At 46.9% G+C, this 21,678-nt stretch overlaps 2 protein-coding genes and 1 pseudogene across 2 annotated transcripts; all 3 read left to right on the forward strand.

The window, feature by feature from the left end:
* The first annotated feature begins 2,713 nt into the window (after positions 1-2,713).
* Positions 2,714-4,589, forward strand: LOC120644968 (BTB/POZ and MATH domain-containing protein 2-like). The gene has a single exon (XM_039921708.1). It carries the CDS (start codon positions 3,304-3,306, stop codon positions 4,384-4,386), a length of 1,083 nt encoding a protein of 360 aa, XP_039777642.1. The 5' UTR covers positions 2,714-3,303; the 3' UTR covers positions 4,387-4,589.
* Positions 4,590-7,128: 2,539 nt separating this feature from the next.
* Positions 7,129-8,307, forward strand: LOC120646377 (annotated as a pseudogene).
* An 11,299-nt stretch (positions 8,308-19,606) lies between these two features.
* LOC120646378 (homeobox protein prospero-like) lies at positions 19,607-20,497 on the forward strand. The gene is made up of 2 exons (XM_039922965.1): positions 19,607-19,941; positions 20,273-20,497. Exons 1-2 carry the CDS (start codon positions 19,636-19,638, stop codon positions 20,417-20,419), a joined length of 453 nt encoding a protein of 150 aa, XP_039778899.1. The 5' UTR covers positions 19,607-19,635; the 3' UTR covers positions 20,420-20,497.
* The last annotated feature ends 1,181 nt before the right edge of the window (positions 20,498-21,678 follow it).

Below are 21,678 nucleotides of genomic sequence, written 5' to 3' on the forward strand. Positions count from 1 at the left end.
GGCACCCTCTTATCACAAAGGATGGCAGAAGCTTGCCGTCATTTCAACCAGCCAGCTGAAATTCTATGCCTAACATCTTCATCAATGTCGCCATCCTTTTGTAGCACCGATCCTAAATACCGAAAAGTATCCTTCTAGACCACCACTTGCCCATCTAGACTAACGTCTCCCCCCTCATGCCTAGTCGCGCTGAAATCGCACATCATGCGTTACAAGATATTCAAATGACAAAAATGATATCCACATTTTAGGTTCAAAAGTTTTTTCTGGATCAGTTTTCTCGCCAAAGCTAATGCCAAATCTCATATTTATACTTTGAGATGCACACTGGCAATAAACTGAAATGCTACAAGCAGAAAATATAGTACCTATACACACAGACTAATCGTTTCTGTTGGACAAGAAGTCCTATATCAACTTCATGCCATCCTTTAGGTTAAATGTTCCTCGCTGAGTAGGGATTAGAAGAGATTATAACCCCAAACTATTTTATGTTATATGTGAAAGCCGACACAGGAGAGTCAATTTACCATGCATCTAAACAGCAACCTGACACAATTTAGTATATGGAAAGGAAATATAGAAAGATCACATGAAGTTAAAGAACAGGCCCTCATGCTTCTGTAATCCGATCAAGCTGATGACATGTTAGACTATTTGAGAGTGAAATTATATATTGAGCTACTGGTGAACATTTTCTTTTTTTGGCATAATGAAAGTTGAGCTCTTAGAATCGAGGGAGATTCACTTCATAAACAACCACATTTAAACTGCAAGCAATCATGGTTAAAGAAAATTTTTACCCATGATCCAATAGATGGACCATGTATAATCCTGCACAAGTAAAAAATTATTAGATGTATCCCAGAAGAGGAACCAACCATTAAACAATATCAAAATCATCTTCTATGCTTTATGTACAGAAAATTAAAAAAAAATCAATTCTCTATTGACCTATGAAAAGAACCAGAAAAATTCTATCGTACATAACAAAACCAGTTCATGAACTGTAATATTTCCTACCGTAGCACAACTGAATGGTTAAGTTAAAAATGTGAGGACTCAGCAAATCACCTAAATACACTTGCTTTTCTGCAATCTGTGCACAAATTAGCCGGTTAGTGTCAAGTCCCTACTTATATTCTTCTATTAGGCATTTCATCAAACACATCGTATGCAGGGGATTGAATGGAGCTGAGCGCTTACCCAGCAGGCCTCGGCCTCACCTCCACGGGGGATGGCACGTGCGGCTCCTCGCCGCCGGCGCGCTCTCCGCCCCACCGCCCCTCGCCGCCGTGGCCGCGCTGCGGGGCCCTCCCCTTGCCTCAGCTACGTGCCGCCGGAGTCGACCGAGGACGCGCCGGCCTTCCCGACCACAGAGCTCCGTGCGCTACTGGACGCCCTTGATTGCGGGGAACTGGGAGGGGCGCACGGACCGGCGGCGGCGTTCCCTGCGCCACACGAGGGAGGGGCAGACGGGCTGCTGCCAGCGCTCCCTGCGTGCCGCGAGAAGGAGGGGCACATGGGCGGCCGCCGGAGCTCGCTGCGCGGCACGCGAAGGAATGGTGCACAGGCAAGGCCTGCGCCTTGGCCAGCTCGCCATGGTCGTCGGCGCCCTCACTCTCGGGTGCGAGGACGGGTGACACCGTGTTGGGATGGGGAGGCGACGGCCGGGGGCGAGGACGGCGTGGAGCGGCGGCTGGGCGTGGATCGGCGCCGGACGTCGCGGATCCGCCGGGACGGCGCGGACGACGGCTAGGACGCCTCCTGCGCCAGATCCGCCCCACCCCGTCCTCCTCCGCTCCGAGCTGCGCCTTGCTGGATGCTCGAGCCCTTGCCTCCACCAGCTGCACTTCAGCTCCAGCAAACGGCGGCGCGGATGGCGGCCGGGCACGGAGCACCGGAGGCGGGACGGCAGCCGGCGGCCGGGAACGGGGGAGCGGTGCCACGTACGGCGCGGATCTGCGACGCCGGGGGAGGAAGCGACGTACGGGAGCGTGGACGGGGGCGGGGAGCGGCGGCGTGGACATAGCATCGGCTGGGCACGGAGCGGGGGCGACGTACGGGACGGCGTGTGGACGCCGCGAGGGCGGCGCTGCTGCGGCTTGCAGGTGGGAAACATGGAAGGAAAGGAGAGGGGGCACGCACCGTGATCGACGGTAGGGATTGGGTGGGTACGCGTGGGCGGGTAGATGCCGCCAGGGTGAAGAAAAAAACGTTAATCTGTGGGAAACATTTTAGAAAGAGTAGTTTTTTTCCTAATATTTTAGATTTTTATGTCCAGTCTGTTTATATATGGGGACAGCGATGGAGAATGTAAGAGACGCGTAACAAATTTTTTGGTGAAATGTGACTTTAAAAATTTAGATTAGTATAAGGCCGTGTTTAAATCTTGTAAACGCAAAACGCAAAATTTTTGTAAATCGCTTGCATAGTGTACTCAATGTAGTCAAAAAATAAATCGTATTACAAAAATAGACTGTAAATCGCGAGACGAATCTAATGAGCCTAATTAGAACGTGATTAGACATTAAATTGATACATTAATGCTACAGTAAACATGCTCTAATGATGAATTATTTAGACTCATTAAATTCGTCTCGTAGTTTACAAACGAGATCTGTAATTAATTTTATAATTAGTCTATATTTAATATTTTAAATATTAAAAATTTTCTTATAAAAACGAAAAACACAAAATACAAGTTAACTAAACACACCCTAACATCTCGGCCGCCGATTCCCCAGCAATCTCGAATACAACGTGAGGACCGCTTCTCCCAGAAGCCTCGCCCGACTTTCCCCCAACTGCCCTTCTCTCCCCGATAGTCCTTCCTCCCCCGACACCTCCCCTGCGCCCCGTTCCCCGCCGGCCCCTGCCCTGCCGCGGTTCCGCCCTCCGCTCCGGCGAGCGCCAGCAACCGGAATCGCGCCGGCCGTCCTCCGTGAGCCCGGATCTGTGACGGCATGCCCTGAAGCGGCCGCTAGGCCTGCAGATCGTCGACGCCGCCGCCCCCCAAGGTGCACCGGCTGCCCTCCGCTCCGGCGAGCGCCACCGACCGGATTCGCGCCGGCCGTCCTCCGTGACCCCGGGTTCGCGCTGGCCATCCTCCATCCTCCGTGTCCGCCGCCGGCCCCCACCCCAAGGTGCGCCGCCGCCTTATTCTTTCGATTGGAGTAGCGCCGCCGGCCCTGACTGAAGCACGAAGCCTCCACAACGTGTTGCACCCACCGTGGACACGAACAAGAGTCTTATGCTTCTCGTCTTCCACTCCACGCCTCCTCCACATCACCGCCGGAGATCATGGCGCGGCTCCTCTCCTCCCCTCCGTGCGGCGAGGCGCTGAGCGCGTCCACGATTGTGGCGGAGGCCGTGACCGGGTCGCACGTCCTCAAGATCGAGGGGTACTCCCTGACCAAGGGACTCGGCAATGGCGAGTTCATCTGCTCCAGCACATTCAGCGTGGGTGGCCATCGCTGGTGCATCAGGTACTACCCTGATGGCGATGGCTTAGACAGTGCCGATTGGATATCCATCTATCTGCAGCACGATGATACCTGTAATGCTGTGGACGCCAAGGCACAATCCAGTTTCAGCGTCCTCGACGAGATCGGTGAACCAGTGCCAAAGTTCATCCAGAACGGCAATTTGAAGGCCTACTCCGCCAAAGTTCGGTGCTGGGGTTTCGACAAATTCATCGAAAGGAAGGCCCTAGAGGAATCGGCCTGCCTGAAAGATGATATCCTTCGAGTCAGGTGCGATGTCACCGTCGTAAAGGACATCCGCACCGAGGCCACCGAGCAGTTCGTCGTCGTAACGCCATCGAACATCCACGTGCAATTCGGGCGTCTCCTCCAGGCCGGAGAAGGGGCGGATGTCACCTTCGAGGTCGCCGGGGAGACGTTCGCCGCGCACAGGTGCGTGCTGGCCGCAAGGTCGCCGGTGTTCATGGCCGAGCTCTTGGGCCCCATGAAGGAGAAGGCCACGAGCCACGTACGCGTCGACGACATGGAGCCTGGGGTGTTCGAGGCCATGCTCCACTTCATCTACACTGACACCATGGCAGCAGGTACGGATAAGGGAGACGACGACGCGCCGGCGGCCGCTCAGCATTTGCTTGTGGCGGCGGACAGATATGATTTGGAGAGGCTGAAGCTGATGTGCGAGGAGAAGCTGTGCAACTACATTGGCACGAGCACGGTGGCGACGACGCTGGCGCTGGCAGAGCAGCATGGCTGCCATGGGCTCAAGAAGGCATGTTTTGATTTTCTCAGGACGCCGAGCCATCTCAAGGAAGCCATGGCTAGTGAGGGCTTTGACCATCTGCTGAGTAGCTGCCCATCTGTGATCAAGGAGCTGCTGGCCAAGGCTGCTCCATGTCCCTGATGGCTAGCTGCAAAATCAGGGACAAGGTGCCTATTTTTTCGTATGTGTCAATCATCGATCAGTGTGATGAAAGGCTGGAACACTTTCCTATCTTAAACAAATATTACTATTTTTCTTTACGTGGTTGTAATGTGGAATAGTAATGCTAATGCATGGTTTGACGGTTGAGTCGAAACACCTGCTGAATACTTGTACTCGCCAAACTGTGCACATTTGATTTTACACCTTTTTTTTGCTAGCTATTCATGTTTAACATGTGTTTTGTGTCATCCACTATACATGTTTCAATTTATTGATGAGGTAACCAGCAGGATTCAGTACCACAACTCATTTTGCATCTGGTGTTGTGGTTTATTCCGCAGCAGTTTGACTTGTGTTTTGACGATAAGTCGGCCTTGTTTGGTTCATGCTAGTGACTAGCACGCGCGTTCCTCGAAAAAAATTCCGCATGCATGAAGTACTAAATGAAATCTATTTGTAAAATTTTTTTAGGGATGTGAGTAACTTTTCGCGACGAATCTAATGACGGTATTAATCCATGATTGGATACAGTGATGCTACAGTAATCATCCTCTAATCACGCGGTCAAAGGCCTCATTAGATTCTTCAGGGTTCCTAACGCAGGGGTTCTGAAGTTTGTTTTGTAAAATGAATTTGTTTGACACCGTAATTAGTAGTCAAAGTTTCCTAGCACTCATGCAGGGAACCAAACAGGACCATTTATTATTAGCAGTGTTATCAAGTTATAAACTGATCGAACAACAACTACGGAACGGTTCAGTGGTGCGCATGGCTGGCCTATATGCGTGGCAGCACGTTGGGATAAGGAGCGCGGCTTGGTGTGGCCTGCTTAGAGCATCTCCAATAGCCTCTATTTTCGATAAGGGCTCCTCCTACTTTTAGGAGTTATAACTTTTATTCTCAACTCCAGCAAGTCCTCAAATTTCTGCCCCCACCCTCCTATGACTGGTGGGACCCATCGATTGGTGTCTCATATATTTTTATCCTTTCTTTTTTCCTCCTCTGCGCATCATGTGCAATCCATCTCTTCTCTCCCGATGCATCTCTCCCTCTCTCACATTTATCTCTCTCTCCATCGCCGATGTATCTTTCTTTGTATTTCTCTCCCCCTCGATGCATCTTCTTTCGGCTGGTTCTTGGAGAAGGGCTCGAATCGACGGGTTGGCACGGGGCAAGTGGCATTTCGGCTGTTGCGCAGGCGGAGGCCGCCGTGTGAGCGGCCAGCCACGCGGGCGGAGCTCCGCTGCTTGTGTGCAGCTCCGTCACCGCGCGGGTGGAAGCTCCACCATGTGCGAGCTGACGAGCGGTCGAGCAAGATGCGTGGCGGGCGAGCAAGCTCCAGCGACACATGGCGGCAGCGGTGGAGCTCCAGCTTCGCGCCACGGCACGGCGGCTCGAGGGCGCAGGCCGCCGTGAGATTGCGCGCGGCTCGCTGGCGGAAGCCGCTATGCGGAGTGCGAGAGACAAAGCGGTCGGGGAGAAGGGGTTGAGGAGGAGGGAGTAGGACCTCCCTAGAATAGGGATAGGAGTAGGGTCTCTGGTAGACTGGTTTTTTCATCTCCAGGCCCTACTTTTTTAATAGGGATTTTTTTAGGGCTTTTTGAATAGGGACTCAAGTAGGGGTTTTATTGGAGATGCTCTTATTAATTCAGGAGTGGAGTACTTTGGATGGTTTTTATCAACAATGGTGAAAACATATAATTTACATGACACAGGTGGATAATTTAGATAGAAAATTTGGAGAATATTTTTGTAATGAAGAGCCAAGCAATTTAGGCTTTTTTACATCGGAGGTGGTTAGTTTATTAATATTTTACAATAGCAGAAGTATGTAGTTTCTAAGAAGTTTTGATGGTTACTTCACCAATGTCTTCAGAATAGAAAACCTGATAAGATTTTAGATTCAAACATTTTTTGGTCAATAATGATTAGAGCCAACCACATTGATGACTAGATGTTTATGCTTTTCATGTATTTTTTTATATTTTTTTAGTGCTTCTAGTGAGGGTTTACACAATTAGACTCAAAATGAGTCTACTGCAATACTGACTACTTACTGAGGGCCTATTTGTTTGAGTTATAATTTTTGGAGCTTTTTCTGAAAGGTTGTTTCTAGCTTTTCACTTCTTAAAATTCTATAATAACTTTTGACAATGCTCTTAACTTTATAGAAAAAGTCTAAATTACTCCCTCAACTATAGCCAAAGTCTGAATAACTCCCTAAACTATCGTTTTGTTTATTTTACCCCCCCAAACTATGCCATTTGGTTCAAATTACCTCTAATATAATTTGTTTTTTTATTTCTCCATGCATTGGTGGGTTTTAAGTTAAAATTTTATAAGATAATAGTACACACCATAACGCATGTCAAAAAAATACATCATAATTTTTTATCATTATTTTCATAGGTTAGGATATTTAATAATAAATTAACCATTGGATTCAAAATTGTATGATGACTGATGGTGTAAAATTATAATTTTTTATCTAAATATGCATTTGCGATGTCCACTACTTCTCTGCAAAATTTGAAATTAAAATTCAATTTTTGTACGGAGAAACAAAACAGATAAATTGCATTATGGGGTAAACTATGCTAAATGGTATAGTTTAGAGGGTAAATTGAACTAAGTTATAGTTTAGGGGATTATCCAAACTTTGTCTATAGTTGGGGGGAGTAAATTGAATTTTTGGATGCCCAGCTATCGGGCCGGGCTGAGCTTGTGCTGTGCTCTTTGTGTCAGGTCGGCGGGGCCCATTTGGCATCCATATTAATACTCTCCTCCGTCTAAATTTGCTGCGTCGTCCACAGCATGTCAAGCTCGGCGGCGGCGGCGGCGGAGGCGACGAGTGCGTCGGCCATTGTGGCGAAGGCCGTGACCGGATCACACGTGCTCAAGATCGAGGGGTACTCCCTGACCAAGGGACTCGGCAATGGCGAGTTCATCAGCTCCAGCACATTTGTTGTGGGAGGCCATCGCTGGTTGATCAGATACTATCCGCATGGTTATGGCTCGGATAATGCTGGTTGGATCACCTTCTTTCTGGTTCTCCATCATTCAGATTGTACGAGCTTGAAGGCAATAAGATTCAAATTCAGTCTGCTCGATGAGATGGGAGAAGCAGTCCCGTCGTATGAAAGGAATTGGAGCGTCAGACAAACGTTCAATAAGACACGACGCGGGTGGGGATATGAAAGATTCATCGAGAAGAAGGCTCTCGAGGAATCAACCTATCTGAAAGATGACTGTTTTACAATCAGGTGCGATGTGATCATCTCCAAGGAGTTCCGAGCAGAGGACACCCAAAGTTCGTCACCGTGCCGCCGTCAGACCTGCACCAGCACCTCGATCGGCTGTCTCCTCTCGTCCGGAGCGGAAGCCGACGTCAAGTTCCGGGTCGGCGAGGAGACCTTCGCCGCGCACCGGCTCGTGCTCGCGGCCCGGTCCCCGGTTTTCAATGCGGAGCTCTTCGGCCCGATGAGGGAGAAGCGCACGAGGAGACGCCGCCCAATCCAGATCGACGACATGGAGCCCGGGGTGTTCGGCGCCATGCTCCACTACATCTACACCGACTAGCTGCCGGCGGAGGCGGCGGGCACGGGCGGCGATGCGTCGGTCATGGCGCAGCATGTGCTCGTGGCGGCGGACAGGTACGGCCTGAAGAGGCTGAAGCTCATCTGCGAGGACAAGCTCTGCAGCTACATCAGCACCGACACGGCGGCGACTACGCTGGCCCTTGCCGAGCAGCATGGCTGCAGAGGGCTCAAGAAAGCGTGCTTCAGGTTTCTCAAGTCTCCGGGCAATCTGAAGACGATCATGGGTAGCGATGGGTTTCAGCATCTGACAAGCAGTTGCCCGTCTCTTCTCAACGAGCTGCTCGCCAACGTTGCTCCCTGAGCTCTACATTCTCTAAGCATCCTACTAATGCTATTTCTAGTCTACTGTTATGGTTTGATTTTTTGGTTAAAGTCGCTTGATCAGTGCCATATGTATCAGACATTCAGACTATCAGTTACTAATAAAAAAGAAGTATAACTACTACTCGCTCTTGTTCATCCACACGCCCCAATGCAACGACCGGTAAATTAGTATGCGGCCCCAACCTGCCTTTCAATTTAAACTATAAAATGATCCGACTTTCATTCGCAAGAAATTGTTTCACTAAAACACCGATTGTTCCAAAAACAATTGCTTGTTCTCTCCTTAAGATAGTTCCTTGTTATCCAAAATTATAAATTAGCTTGTACAAACACTACCACAAAAATGGGCATTCATCCAACATGTCAGTACCGGACGCATTTTCGTTCGATACTAACATGTGAAATTAGTACTGGGTAGAAATTTCTAGTCCTTGGAGGCTGTTTAGTACCGGTCGCGGCCATTTTACTATCGGTCAATGACACCGACCAGTACTAGATGGTTCTCCATGGGTTAGTTCAAAAGGAAAGCATCTCCCACCTAGTCACATATAATGCATAGGTGAGATGGTAAAAAGGAAGCAATGTGTGAGGCCGGAGGTCATGGGTTCAAATCCTCATGCACACACACTTATGCGTGAAAAATTCACGTGTGTGGACCTTCAATTTTTTTTATTTTTTTGGCACAAAACCATTTAGTACCGGTCTGTTGGGCCATTTAGTACATGTGTGAAAGATTAACCTGTGTGGACCTTCAATATTTTTCTTTATTTTTTGGCACAAAACCATTTAGTACCGGTCTGTTGGGCCATTTAGTACATGTGTGAAAGATTAACCTGTGTGGACCTTCAATATTTTTCTTTACTTTTTGGACTCAACCATTTAGTATCGGTCTGTTGGACCATGCGTGAAAGATTCACGTGTGTGGACCTTCAATTTTTTTCTTTATTTTTTGGGCTCAAAACCATTTAGTACCGGCCTGTTGGGCCATTTAGTACATGCGTGAAAGATTAAGCTGTGTGGACCTTCAATTTTTTTTCTTTATTTTTTGGACTCAAAACCATTTAGTATCGGTCTGTTGGACCATTTAGTACCAGGCATTTTGGTTGGTACTAAATGACGTCTCATTCTCTCAAAAGAATGATGTCTTATTAAATACCGGACTACCGGTACCGGGTAGGGCACCCGGTACTAAATAGGGGTTCCCGACCGGTACTAATAACATTTTCTCTAGCTGTGAAATTTTTTAATTTCTATAAATTGTTCCGTTAGTTGAGTAATGAAATATGAATATTATGCGGAAAAAGTAGCCAAATCATTTTGTATGAACAGAATAGTACTAAAATGTTGGATAGAAGGTGGCAGCGAGAATGTGCAAGGGCAATTTCCTTATATGCTAGGAGAAATTTCGTAATCCCTCATATGCCATCGTTGTTTCAATGGCAGGTAGGTGTAAGGAACATGGCCCCATTTAGGCCATTGTTTGTGATTTTGGTGATTGAGTGACAACATAATCAATGGGACTAATGAGTTTGTGAGATCACACTTGTAGGAGTTTTTAGGTCCCATGGATATGAGTCAACATGTCTAATTCATCGTCAAGATGCAATGTCCAATCTATCGTCGAGACGCCAAGTCCAATCCACCATCAAGATGACAAGTCCAATCCGCCGTAGAGATGTAAAAGCATAGTGAAAATCCAAAGACAGAATAAATTTGAAGGATCAAATTGATCGCTGCGATGCATTGGACGAGTTCGGCAGAAAACAGAGGCACCGGTTTAACCGATGCATGAGCATGGTGCATCCGATGGTTGTCGGAAGATCCGACGCCCTGTCATCGGTGCAAGTCTGAGCGCCTCTGGAGATCAAGGGAAGATCAACTGAAGAAAGAGTGCAGCACCGGTTGAACCGACGGTCCATTCAGAGGCATCGGTGCAATTGATGTACCATGTTCCAGAGACGATGTCAAGCGTGCAGCAGCCAAGCCTTCAGCACCGGATGAACCGATGGCCATCGGATCAATGCGTCGGTGCAATGATGTCAGCAAGGTGTAACGGCTATATGAAGATCAAATGTCACCGGAAGTTCCGACGCTATAGCATCGGTTCATCCGATGGTCCCTGAAGTTGCTGCAGCAGTGTCAGAGAGGTCAACTGCTACTTCAGAGTGCAGATTGACCGGAAGAACCGATGCCCTATGCACCGGAAGTTCTGATGTCTACGCAGAAAACTGGCCAACGGCTAGTAACGGCTCTCTTGAGTTGGTGGCCTATATATACGCCTCACCCCGGCCATTTTGAGCTTGCTGGAGTCCCAAGACATCTCATACACATCCAAGAACACCTCCAAGCCATCCAAGAGCATAAAAATCAAATCCTTAGTCCTTAGCACAAGCTTTGTGAGTGTTAGTGCTAGGTTAGCCCTTGAGTGAGTGATCAAGCAAGGTTTAGATCCTTGTGTTGTGGTTCTAGAGTGAACCATCCTTGTACCTTGGTGTGTCGGCCATCCTTGGAGCTTTGGTGGCTTGACGACAAGTCAACGACCCTCCGGCTTGGTGTGGAGCGGCATCGACGACATTGTGCGGGGGACGGAGACCCCTCCTCCTTGGGCAATCTCCCTTAGTGAAGATCGGGATCAAGGTGACCGTGATTGTGTTCACGGAAGAGACTTGATTGCCGGGAAGCGATACTCTTCGTGAGTGCTTCAACAACGTGGACGTAGGGGCGCCTTTGTGGCAATCCGAACCACGGGATAAATCCTCGTGTCGAGAGTTCGCTTCCTCTCATCCCTCTATTTAAGCTTCCGCATTTTATATTGCAACTTGTGTGCCTTTACTTTCTTAGTGTAGTATCTTGCTAGGATTGGCTATAGGTTGCAAAACTCTTTTGGGATGAGGGTATCGCACTAAGGTGAACCGTAGTTGCACATCTAGATAACTTGTTTTAGTTTAAATTTTGTGCAAACTAGTTGGAGCCATAGGTTAAGGTTTTTAAGAGTGCCTAATTCACCCGCTCCCCCTCTTAGGCTAGAGCACCCGATCGCTTTCAATTGGTATCAGAGCCGGGACTCACTTCTCTCACAAAGAAAGCCAATTCCATTAGCAAATTTGTGTTTACCGGCTCATTAAATCGGTAGGCTTCACCGCCTAGTGAGTTAGATCTTAGGGGGAAAGAATGGATCCTTTTTGACCCGCTCCACGGTTCGACGGCACGGGCTTCCAACGATGGAAGGTGATAATGCAAGCCCATCTCCAAGCAACGGGACTAAACGTTTGGAGAGTTGTGAGTGAGGGCCTAAAAAATAATGGTCAACAAGAGAAGCAATATGATGTCACCGCAAAATGCATAATTTTGTCTTCTCTTAGTGATAATGTGTTCAATCATGTTTATTCTTGTGAAAATGCTAAAAAGCTATGGCAAACTATCATCGAGAACCATGAGGGCACGAAGGATATTGCTAACGAAAGATATCATGTTCTCATTGACAAGCTTAATAGTTTTAAGCAACTTGATGATGAGAATGCCGAATCTATGTACTCACGATTGAATACTCTTGTGAATGAGGTAAATTCCTTAGGTGTGAAGCAAATTGAAGATTTGGAACTCATTCGCAAGATCCTTCACTCACTCCGAAGGCCGGACTATGATTTGGGGACAACAATTCTATATGAAAAAGATCTCATCACAATGACACCAAACCAAGTCCTCAACAAGGTGATCGCCCATGAGCTACGCAATGACATCAAGGCAAAAGCGCATTCTTCTTCACCAATGCATAGCGCTCTTGCATGCAAACAACTCAAGAAGTTGAAGAAGATGGCCATCAAAGGTAGCTCAAGTGATGAGGAAGAAGAGGATGCAAGAAGCTCCTCAAATGATGAAAAAGAGCCAATGAACCCCAACCTCTACAAGCAAGTAAAGAAGATGAACAAATGCTTGAAGGAAATCAATTCAATGGGGTATATGATTTTCCTCAAAGATGGGCCTCACCATCAACTCATGAAGGTTGAGAAGAAGTTCAAGAAGAACAAGCAAAAGAAGGAGAAGAAGCCCAAGCATGTATCATATGCCGTATTTGGTGAATGGGTAAGCGGTGGTGAAGAATCAAGTGCAAGTTCAAGTGATGAATCAAACAAGAAATTCACCACCCGCATGGGATCATCATCCAACACTTGCTTTATGGCCAAAGGTATGGATAGCGATGTAAGTGATGATGACTCCGACTCTCCTTCAATTGATGAACTTCTTGACCTTGTTCATGAGCACCAAAAAGTCATTAAGAAGCAATCAAAGGAAATCAAAAACCTTAGTGCTCTCAAAGATCTAAATGCTTCTCTTGCTACAAATTTTGAAGATTTGATGTGCGAATTCAAATTGTTTAGCAAGGAGCATGAAGAGCTTAAATTAAAATTTGAGAGCATTAATGATACAAATGACTCTTTGGAAATGAAGCAAACTATCCCTTGTGCAATTCTTCTCTCTAGGGTAGATGCTTCAACTTCTTCCATTGATTTAATTAATGAATCTTGCTCTAACCCTTGCAATGAGAAATGCTATGAGAATGTTGTTGTAGAATCATGTGATGATCTCATTGCCAAGGAAAATGATGAGCTCAAGAAAGAAGTGGAAAGGCTCATGAAGGACTTGTATAGATTGAAGGGTAAAAGCATAGAGAGCAATGTCCAACTTTCTAAAGATAACCATGAAGACATGGTGAAGAAGCTTGAGAATGGGTCCACCGTGACTTGCTCAAAGTGCCACAAAGAAGGCCACAAGTCTAACAAGTGTCCTCAACCAAGGAAGAAGCTTCCGGATGAGAAGAACAAGAAAAAACTCACAATCAAGAGTTCTCTCATCTACACCAAGCCCAACCGGAGGAACAAAAGCAATAGCACCTCCTATGTGATAAAAAAGAAGACCAATGGCAAGGTGGTTGCTCACAAGGTTGGGAAGAAGGAAAGGAGTTGGAACCATTCCATTTGGGTGCCCAAGGACATCATCACCAACATGAAGGGGCCTCAAATGGTGCGGGTTCCAAAGGAGACTTAAAGCTAAGAATGGCTTCGGGGGATTTGGAGGCTTAGCTTACAAGTTGAAGCGAAGGTTCAAGCCAAAACAAGCTAAGCTCACAACTTGGACATTCGTTGCCCAAGTCCCCCATAAGGTAATGGTAGCTAGATTTCAATTCAAGCATCATGTAGCTCCATTGCTCTTGCTAGGTTGTTTGCATGCTTTGCATCTCCTAGTGTTATATATGGTGGGTTGCTTATGCCATGATTCTAACCCATGAGCAACCTACATGGTTTGAAAAGTGTGTAGAAAGCTACATAAGGTTACCCTTCATGGTACATGGATCTCATGAGGTATGTATTTCATATGTGTACCATGAACACAAGCTATAGAGTAAACTTCTCAATTGTGTCAAAATCGATATGCATACATTTGCTTGGAGATTCAAGCACTAAATGCACACATTTAGGGGGAGTTCATCCTATGGCTTGTGATTTTGAGACTAACATGTTTACAAGTTTATCTTTTGTAGTCTCACGATGGAATTAACACTCTAAGAGAATGTTATTCACGATTAATGTGAACAAACAACTCTATAAGAGTGATTAGATAGATTGTGCTTCATGCATATTGAGCCATGCTCTATTGAACTTAAATGCTCTTATCTAAGTTCAAAGGCTATGTGCTCGTACATTTGCTTAACCTTGGTGTACCAAGTACTCTTTGGTTAAAAACTTTCAATTGGTTGCAAGTCACTTTCAATTGGTACATGCAAGATAAACAAAGTAACCCCCGGAGGTATGCAAGGTTCTAAATTCATTCAATTGATATTTTTGTCAATCTCTTTTTATTTTTTAGAGCTACATCCGTGCATGATATGATCTAAACTTTCTTGTTGAATCTTTTAGTTGTACACTTGATTTTCACATTATCATGTTGTGTACACACTTGTGGAAAGCTTAGCTCATATCGTGCTAGTTTCGTGATTTGGTGATCCACCATAGTAAATTTTCAATTGATATCTTCATCGATATCATACAATTGGATCATAAGTCATGGAACTAACTCTCTAGGCTACTAATCTTCTCTTGAGCTATATTGTTTTGCAAGACCTTTTAGGTGATTTGATTCCAAAGGGGGAGAAATGTGGATCAAAGCAAGGCATGTTCCCAACAAAGGGGGAGAGATGGGGGAGAAATGTTCCCAAGAAAGAAAAGTATTTTTCAAAGGGGGAAATGCCGACTGGATCAAGTCAACATATGAGAGAAGAGTAGAAAATAGGAGGAGAAAAGGGGGAATCATAGCTTTAGGGGGAGGCCAAGTCAACATTGGATGGTGGTAAGCATCCAAGCAAGTGTAAGTGGTTAAATTTATCAATTTTTTGTAAATTTATGCTTGTTTTGATTGTGTTGTCATCAATCGCCAAAAAGGGGGAGATTGTAAGAAACATGGCCCCTTTTAGACCATTGTTTGTGATTTTGGTGATTGAGTAAAAACATAATCAATGGGACTAATGAATTTGTGAGATCACACTTGTAGGAGTTTTTAGGTCCCATGGATATGAGTCAACATGTCTAATTCATCGTCAAGACGAAATATCCAATCTATCGTCGAGACGCCAAGTCTAATCCACCATCAAGATGACAAGTCCAATCTGCCGTAGAGATGTAAAAGCATAGTGGAAATCCAGAGACAGAATAAATTTGAAGGATCAAATTGATCGCTGCGATGCATTGGACGAGTTCGGCAGAAAACAGAGGCACCGGTTTAACCGATGCATGAGCATCGGTGCATCCGATGGTTGTCGGAAGATCCGACGCCCTGTCATCGGTGCAAGTCTGAGCGCCTCTGGAGATCAAGGGAAGATCAACTGAAGAAAGAGTGCAGCACCGGTTGAACCGACGGTCCATTCAGAGGCATCGGTGCAATTGATGTACCATGTTCCAGAGACGATGTCAAGCGTGCAGCAGCCAAGCCTTCAGCACCAGATGAACCAATGGCCATCGGATCAATGCGTCGGTGCAATGAGATCAGCAAGGTGTAACGGCTATATGAAGATCAAATGTCACCGAAAGTTCCGACACTATAGCATCGGTTCATCCGATGGTCCCTGAAGTTGCTGCAGCAGTGTCAGAGAGGCCAACGGCTACTTCAGAGCGCAGAGTGACCGGAAGAACCGATGCCCTATGCACCGGAAGTTCCGATGCCTACGCAGAAAACTGGCCAACGGCTAGTAACGGCTCTCTTGAGTTGGTGGCCTATATATACGCCTCACCCCGACCATTTTGAGCTTGCTGGAGTCCCAAGACATCTCATACACATCCAAGAACAACTCCAAGCCATCCAAGAGCATAAAAATCAAATCCTTAGTCCTTAGCACAAGCTTTGTGAGTGTTAGTGCTAGGTTAGCCCTTGAGTGAGTGATCAAGCAAGGTTTAGATCCTTGTGCTGTGGTTCTAGAGTGAACCATCCTTGTACTTTGGTGTGCCGGCCATCCTTGGAGTTTTGGTGGCTTACCGACAAGTCAACGACCCTCCAGCTTGGTGTGGAGCGGCATCGACGACATTGTGCGGGGGACGGAGACCCCTCCTCCTTGGGCAATCTCCCTTAGTGAAGATCGGGATCAAGGTGACCATGATTGTGTTCACGGAAGAGACTTGATTGCCGGGAAGCGATACTCTTCGTGAGTGCTTCAACAACGTGGACGTAGGGGCGTCTTTGTGGCAATCCGAACCACGAGATAAATCCTCGTGTCGAGAGTTCGCTTCCTCTCATCCCTCTATTTAAGCTTCCGCATTTCATATTGCAACTTGTGTGCCTTTACTTTCTTAGTATAGTATCTTGTTAGGATTGGCTATAGGTTGCAAAATTCTTTTGGGATGAGGGTATCACACTAAGGTGAACCGTAGTTGCACATCTAGATAACTTGTTTTAGTTTAAGTTTTGTGCAAACTAGTTGGAGTCATAGGTTAAGGTTTTTAAGAGTGCCTAATTCACCCGCTCCCCCTCTTAGGCTAGAGCACCCGATCGCTTTCAGTAGGTCGTGGGCAGTCATTGATACTGGCATATATAAGAAATTTAGAGTTTAACTAATGGCATACGAGCAATTTTTCCTATGGTGTATTATAATATCTATTATTTGCAAGAAAAAACTAATTTATTTAGTTCCGTAATAGATGACATCCCACCCAAACTGGCCAAGTAATTATAATATAATCAAGGATTCCAATTTTCGGGACCGTTAGAAAACATTGCATTCTTTTTTTTTGCGGGTAGAAAACATTGCATTCCTAATTGGACTACAACTTGTATCCGAGTTCCTATCTTTTGAGTACACAAATATATAGGCTCGCTGCAACAACCACTACCGGAAACAACACGTATGCTGAGTGCCAGAGACTTTGCCGAGTGCATAATATCGATCACTCGGCAGAGTTTACATTTTCCGAGTGCTTCACAAAAAGCCCTCGGCAAAAACCTGACACTCGGAAAAATTAATGTTTGCCGAGTGCCGCTCATCCGACACTCGGCAAAATCAGCATTTTCCGAGGGCAACTTCACACAACAGGATACGAGCAAAGTCGGCCCAATCGAAAAACCACTAATACTGGAGTCTTTACGCTAGGCCAAGATGGGGTCGAGTATTATGGAAGACTTGAAGAAATATACGAACTCAAGTTTCAAGGTTCCGTACCACTGACTCCTGTTATTTTCAAATGCCATTAGTTTGATCCTACATTAACCAGGCGGACCCCCAAATGTTGGCCTAGTCGAAATTCGTCAGGATTCAAAGTTACCAGGCGACGATGTCTACATTGTGGCTCAACAGGCCACACAAGTTTATTATCTCTCATATCCGTGCCAAACCGACAAACGTCTTTAGGGTTGGGATGTTGTGTATAAGGTATCACCACACGGCAAACTTCCTGTCCCAGACAAGGAAGACTACAACAATGGCAGAGAGTTCTTTCAAGAAGAAGGACTATAAGGGAGTTTTGAGATAGACTTAAGTGACATGATGGGAATGGAAGTGGACAATGAAAGGATTGCTGACGAGGAAGTTGGAGACAAGGTTGAAAATGCTCATGATTTAGAATTACTCGAGCGGCTGCGTTTGGGCAGAGACAGTGAAGATGACATTCCTCCTTCGAATAATGCTGATTACGTCGAGGAGCCTAATAGTGATGATGAGGATTATGATCCAGCTAATCCCGATCATGATGACTATTTCTAGTACATGTATGAACTGAATTATTTAATTCTATGTATATATATTATTTTATTTTGCTTAATTTGCTATGAACCGAATTGTTTAATTCTATGAACTGATTTTGCATATTTGTAGATATATATATTCATTGCATGTTATTAATTCTATAATTTGTTAAGTACATATTGTTCATTTTTGCTGATTCGTTTACAATTATTCATTGCAGGTTATTGATTCGAAATGCCAGGCGGGGGCAAGATTGGTTTCCTGAGTGCCTTGTACAGGAGTAGTGGTGGAGAGCAAGAGGCTCCTGAGGGGTCTAGTGCAGCAGGGGGTCCAATGCCTCAGAGGGGTCCAGGAGGCATTGGGGACAAGGGCCAGGGAGAATGAGAGGAGGTAAGACAGGTGGTGGAGACCAGGGGAGGATGAGAAGGAGCAGGAGGGAGAGGACACCTCCAGATTTGACGACGGCGGCAACGGAGGAGGACGAGGAGGAGGAGCGAGAGCAGGAGGAGCAGGAGGAGCAGGAGGAGCCGAGACAGGAGGAGGAGGACCAGGAGGAGGACCAGGAGGAGGAGGAGGCAGCAGGAGATACGAGGGCGGTGTGGTTGCGAGGACCGTCGCAACTGCCGCAGCGGGCGATACCTCTTGCGAGACGCCCGATGATTCGACCGGTACCGGACAGGTAATACTTTATGTTATGCACAATGACATTTATTTTTTAATTCATATGTTCAAAATGACAAGACACTAATACTTTTTGTTATACACTTTTACAGGTATTGGATGCACGTGCAGGCGAGTGCCCACAAAAGGAAGCCCAACGACATCCTGGGAACCCTATGCAGGGAGCTCTTCCCTAGGCTGGTGATGCATGCCGGGATCTTGGAGCCGGCATACACGTGGGACCACTACATCGCCGTCCCAGATGCAGAAGATCGGGAAGGGAGGTCCTTCGGCAACAAGACGAGATGGGTGGTGGGAGAATTCTGGGTAAGTCGTCGCACTATATTGGTGAATAGTTACTATATATTTGAAACTCTTTGAATATTGACTGCAATTATCGAGTCTATATGCAGGATTTCTACAGGTGCGAGCCAGGATATGAGGCCATAGCGGCTCAGGTGGCTGACACAGCATGTCACAAATTAGTGAAAGACATGCACTACAAGGCGCTTGTTCAGACCGTAATTACCTACTGCGCCGATGTGGAAAAAAGGAAGGTCGGCAAGGACGTAGCAAGAAATATGTTCCTCACGCGGGAACAATACTTGAGGGTAAATGACGAAATCACTACTCATTTCTTTTGAATTTCATTTTCGGAAATGTCATCCACTTTGCTTCCATTACGTGTAGGTGCCTCCGAACTGGTGCGCCGGCAAGGGCGCGTGCTGGGAAATGATGGTGGACAGGTGGCTTAGCGAGGAGTGGATTCAGCGGCACAACTTATGCCGGGAGCGCCGCTTGATGATGCAAGGTGCGCCACACCATCAAGGCAGCCGAGGCCTTCCCGAGTACAGGGATGTTTGGGTAAGTCATTACACTTTTTGGTACTTTCAAACTCTAAATTCTGCATTCTCACTAATCATTGTATTCTTTTGCTTTGCTTGCAGTCGGAGTCACATGAAGACCAGGAATGCAACGACTTCCAAGCATACTGTATGGCGCACAAGGGCAGGGCGACGTCCGACGTCTCCTACAACCCAGCGGATCCACCCGAGGCGTACAGCAACCCGAGCGTCCACACGTGCATCACTGAGTACACAGAGATAGGAAAGGCGCTCCATGGGGACACATGGGATCCGGCCACCCAGCCCCTTTCTGGAGAAGCCATCATGAGGGCAGGAGGAGGGAAGAAGCACGGCCGTTACTGGATCGCCAACAGCCTTGTCGACACAGCCAGTACACCGACTCTCTCCCAGCTTCGGGCAAGGACCACCGACTCGACCCCGCCAATACGCCCACGGCCTGAGACTTCAGTGTCCAGCATGCGTGCAATACAGGTTATTTCTGCTCCATTTGTCGTTCGTTGCTTTTAGTTATCTTTTGTTTGCATTGTAACATTTGGGTGAAATCTTATAGGCCCAGATGGACGAAGAGACGAAGAGGCGGGAGGAGATCGAGGCGAGGCTGGAGGAGGAGCGGACGCTAAGGCAGGAGCAAGAGCGCAGGTGGCAGGAAGAGCGGATGCAGGAGCGGCAGAGGATGGAGCCGGCGCTTCTTGCTGAGCGACAGGCCGCGCAACAACAGATGCAGACCATGTTCTCATACCTCCAAGGCCTTGGCGCGACAATCAACTATCAACCGCCGCCAACGATGCCCTGGCCTCCACCACCGCTGCCACCGCTAGGCCTTCCTTCTATCTTTCCTCCATCTGGCGCTACAGGCACTCCTGTGAGTATGATATATAGATTTACTTTGCTTGCACATACATATTCAAATTTTGAGATACTTTATGTCAATATATCATATGCTATATATGAAAGAACATCTAGACTCACTTAGTGGTTGGTTGATTAATGACATATGCTTTAATAAGAATGATTAGAAGGTATCACAGCTGATATATACATGAGCTAAGTCAAGGATATGAAAGTTGAAAAGCGGCTATTCATTTAATATTTTATCTTTTCAAATTGAGTTTAGGAATGTCATACTATCAAGAGGGACATGAACTCTTACAATTTTCTCAAGATGTAATCATATGTCTATTTTTTTTTTGCAGAATCAATCGATTGGGGGGGGGGGTCAAATGAGCCTCCGGACAAGAATTCACCGGCACCGGCGGCGTCGCAGTGGCCACCTAGCTGATTTAGAGTTGTTCATGGTATTTGTTCTACAGACTTGTGCTTGTTGGACTAGACTTGTTTAATTTGTTGGACTTGTGCTTGTTGAACGTTAAAATTATGGCATCGATGTTGGACTTGTGCTATTTGTGATATTCGTGCGATGTAGCGTGAGATATTTGTGTTATTATGTGATATTTATGATGGACATACCTTATATATGCTGTATTAAATGTCTGAAATGTATATATGCTGTATTTGTGATGATGAATGTGGTTACTACACAATAAACAAAATAAATAAAAAAACAGCACGCTTTGCCGAGTGTTTTTACCCAAACACTCGGCAAAGCAACTATTTTTCTATTTACTGGAAAAACGCTTCGCCGAGTGCATTTACTTAGGCACTCGGCGAAGTTTGAAACTTTGCCGAGTGCCAGACGCGTGGCATTCGGCAAAGAGCAAAACTTCGCCGAGTGCCAGACGCGTGGCACTCGGCAAAGCTCGAAACTTCACCGAGTGCTGCCAGCTTGGCACTCGGTGAAGTTTGAATCTTTGCCGAGTGCCATGCGTCTTGCACTCGGCAAAGTTTTCGTCCCCGTCCCGCTCGTCCCGTTCGCCTGTTCGTCCATCCCGTTTCAACTTTTTTTGCCGAGTGCGGCTTGGCACACGGCGAAGGTTTGCCGAGTGCCCGAGAAAAAGCACTCGGCAAAGCCGGCTTCGCCGGTAGAAGAAAGGCCGTGTGCGCTTCGGCGAGTGCTACACTCGACAAAGAAGTTGCCGAGTATTTTTCGGCCTTCGCCGAGTGTCTGTGACACTCGGCAAAGTACGCAAGTCCGGTAGTGAACGTCGTCGATCATGCCATATTGGATAGAGCTTGGTCAACAATGGCCTCCGCCGTGTCTTGGCCGTCTGCCGTCGCCGGCGGTAGCAGCACGTCGGCCATCACCGCGGCGACAGTGACCGGGTCACACGTCCTCATGATCAACGGCTACATCGAAACCATGGGACGCCCAGCTGCATCAGCTCTAGCAAGTTCTTGGCCGCAGGCCACACCTGGTGCATCCGATTCTACCCCCATGTCTACGACGAGGAGGCCAGCGATTGCATGTCCTTGTTCCTCCTCCTGGAAGGCAGCAGCGCCACGATACAATTCACCTTCGGCTTGCTCGGTCCGGAGGGCAACCTTAGCTTGGCTTCCCGCACACCAGGCCGCCGCTGCATGCCAAACAGTCCGCCGCACATGGGGGAGAGAAAGAATCAGCCCGCGTTGGAGAAGAGATATGTGTGGCGTCGTTGAGAGAGAGAGAGGTCCATGCCAGAAATAGGTGCCGTTCCAATGGTCG

This window comes from Panicum virgatum, chromosome 8K, assembly GCF_016808335.1.
Source record: "Panicum virgatum strain AP13 chromosome 8K, P.virgatum_v5, whole genome shotgun sequence".
Taxonomy (NCBI): domain Eukaryota; kingdom Viridiplantae; phylum Streptophyta; class Magnoliopsida; order Poales; family Poaceae; genus Panicum; species Panicum virgatum.

Bases quoted from the DNA above. Each gene is read 5' to 3' on its own strand.
- LOC120644968 (XM_039921708.1), top strand. From the start codon at position 3,304: ATGGCGCGGCTCCTCTCCTCCCCTCCGTGCGGCGAGGCGCTGAGCGCG.
- LOC120646378 (XM_039922965.1), top strand. From the start codon at position 19,636: ATGGACGAAGAGACGAAGAGGCGGGAGGAGATCGAGGCGAGGCTGGAG. The intron at 19,942-20,272 runs GTGAGTATGATA...TTTTTTTTGCAG, and splicing joins CTGGCGCTACAGGCACTCCT to AATCAATCGATTGGGGGGGG.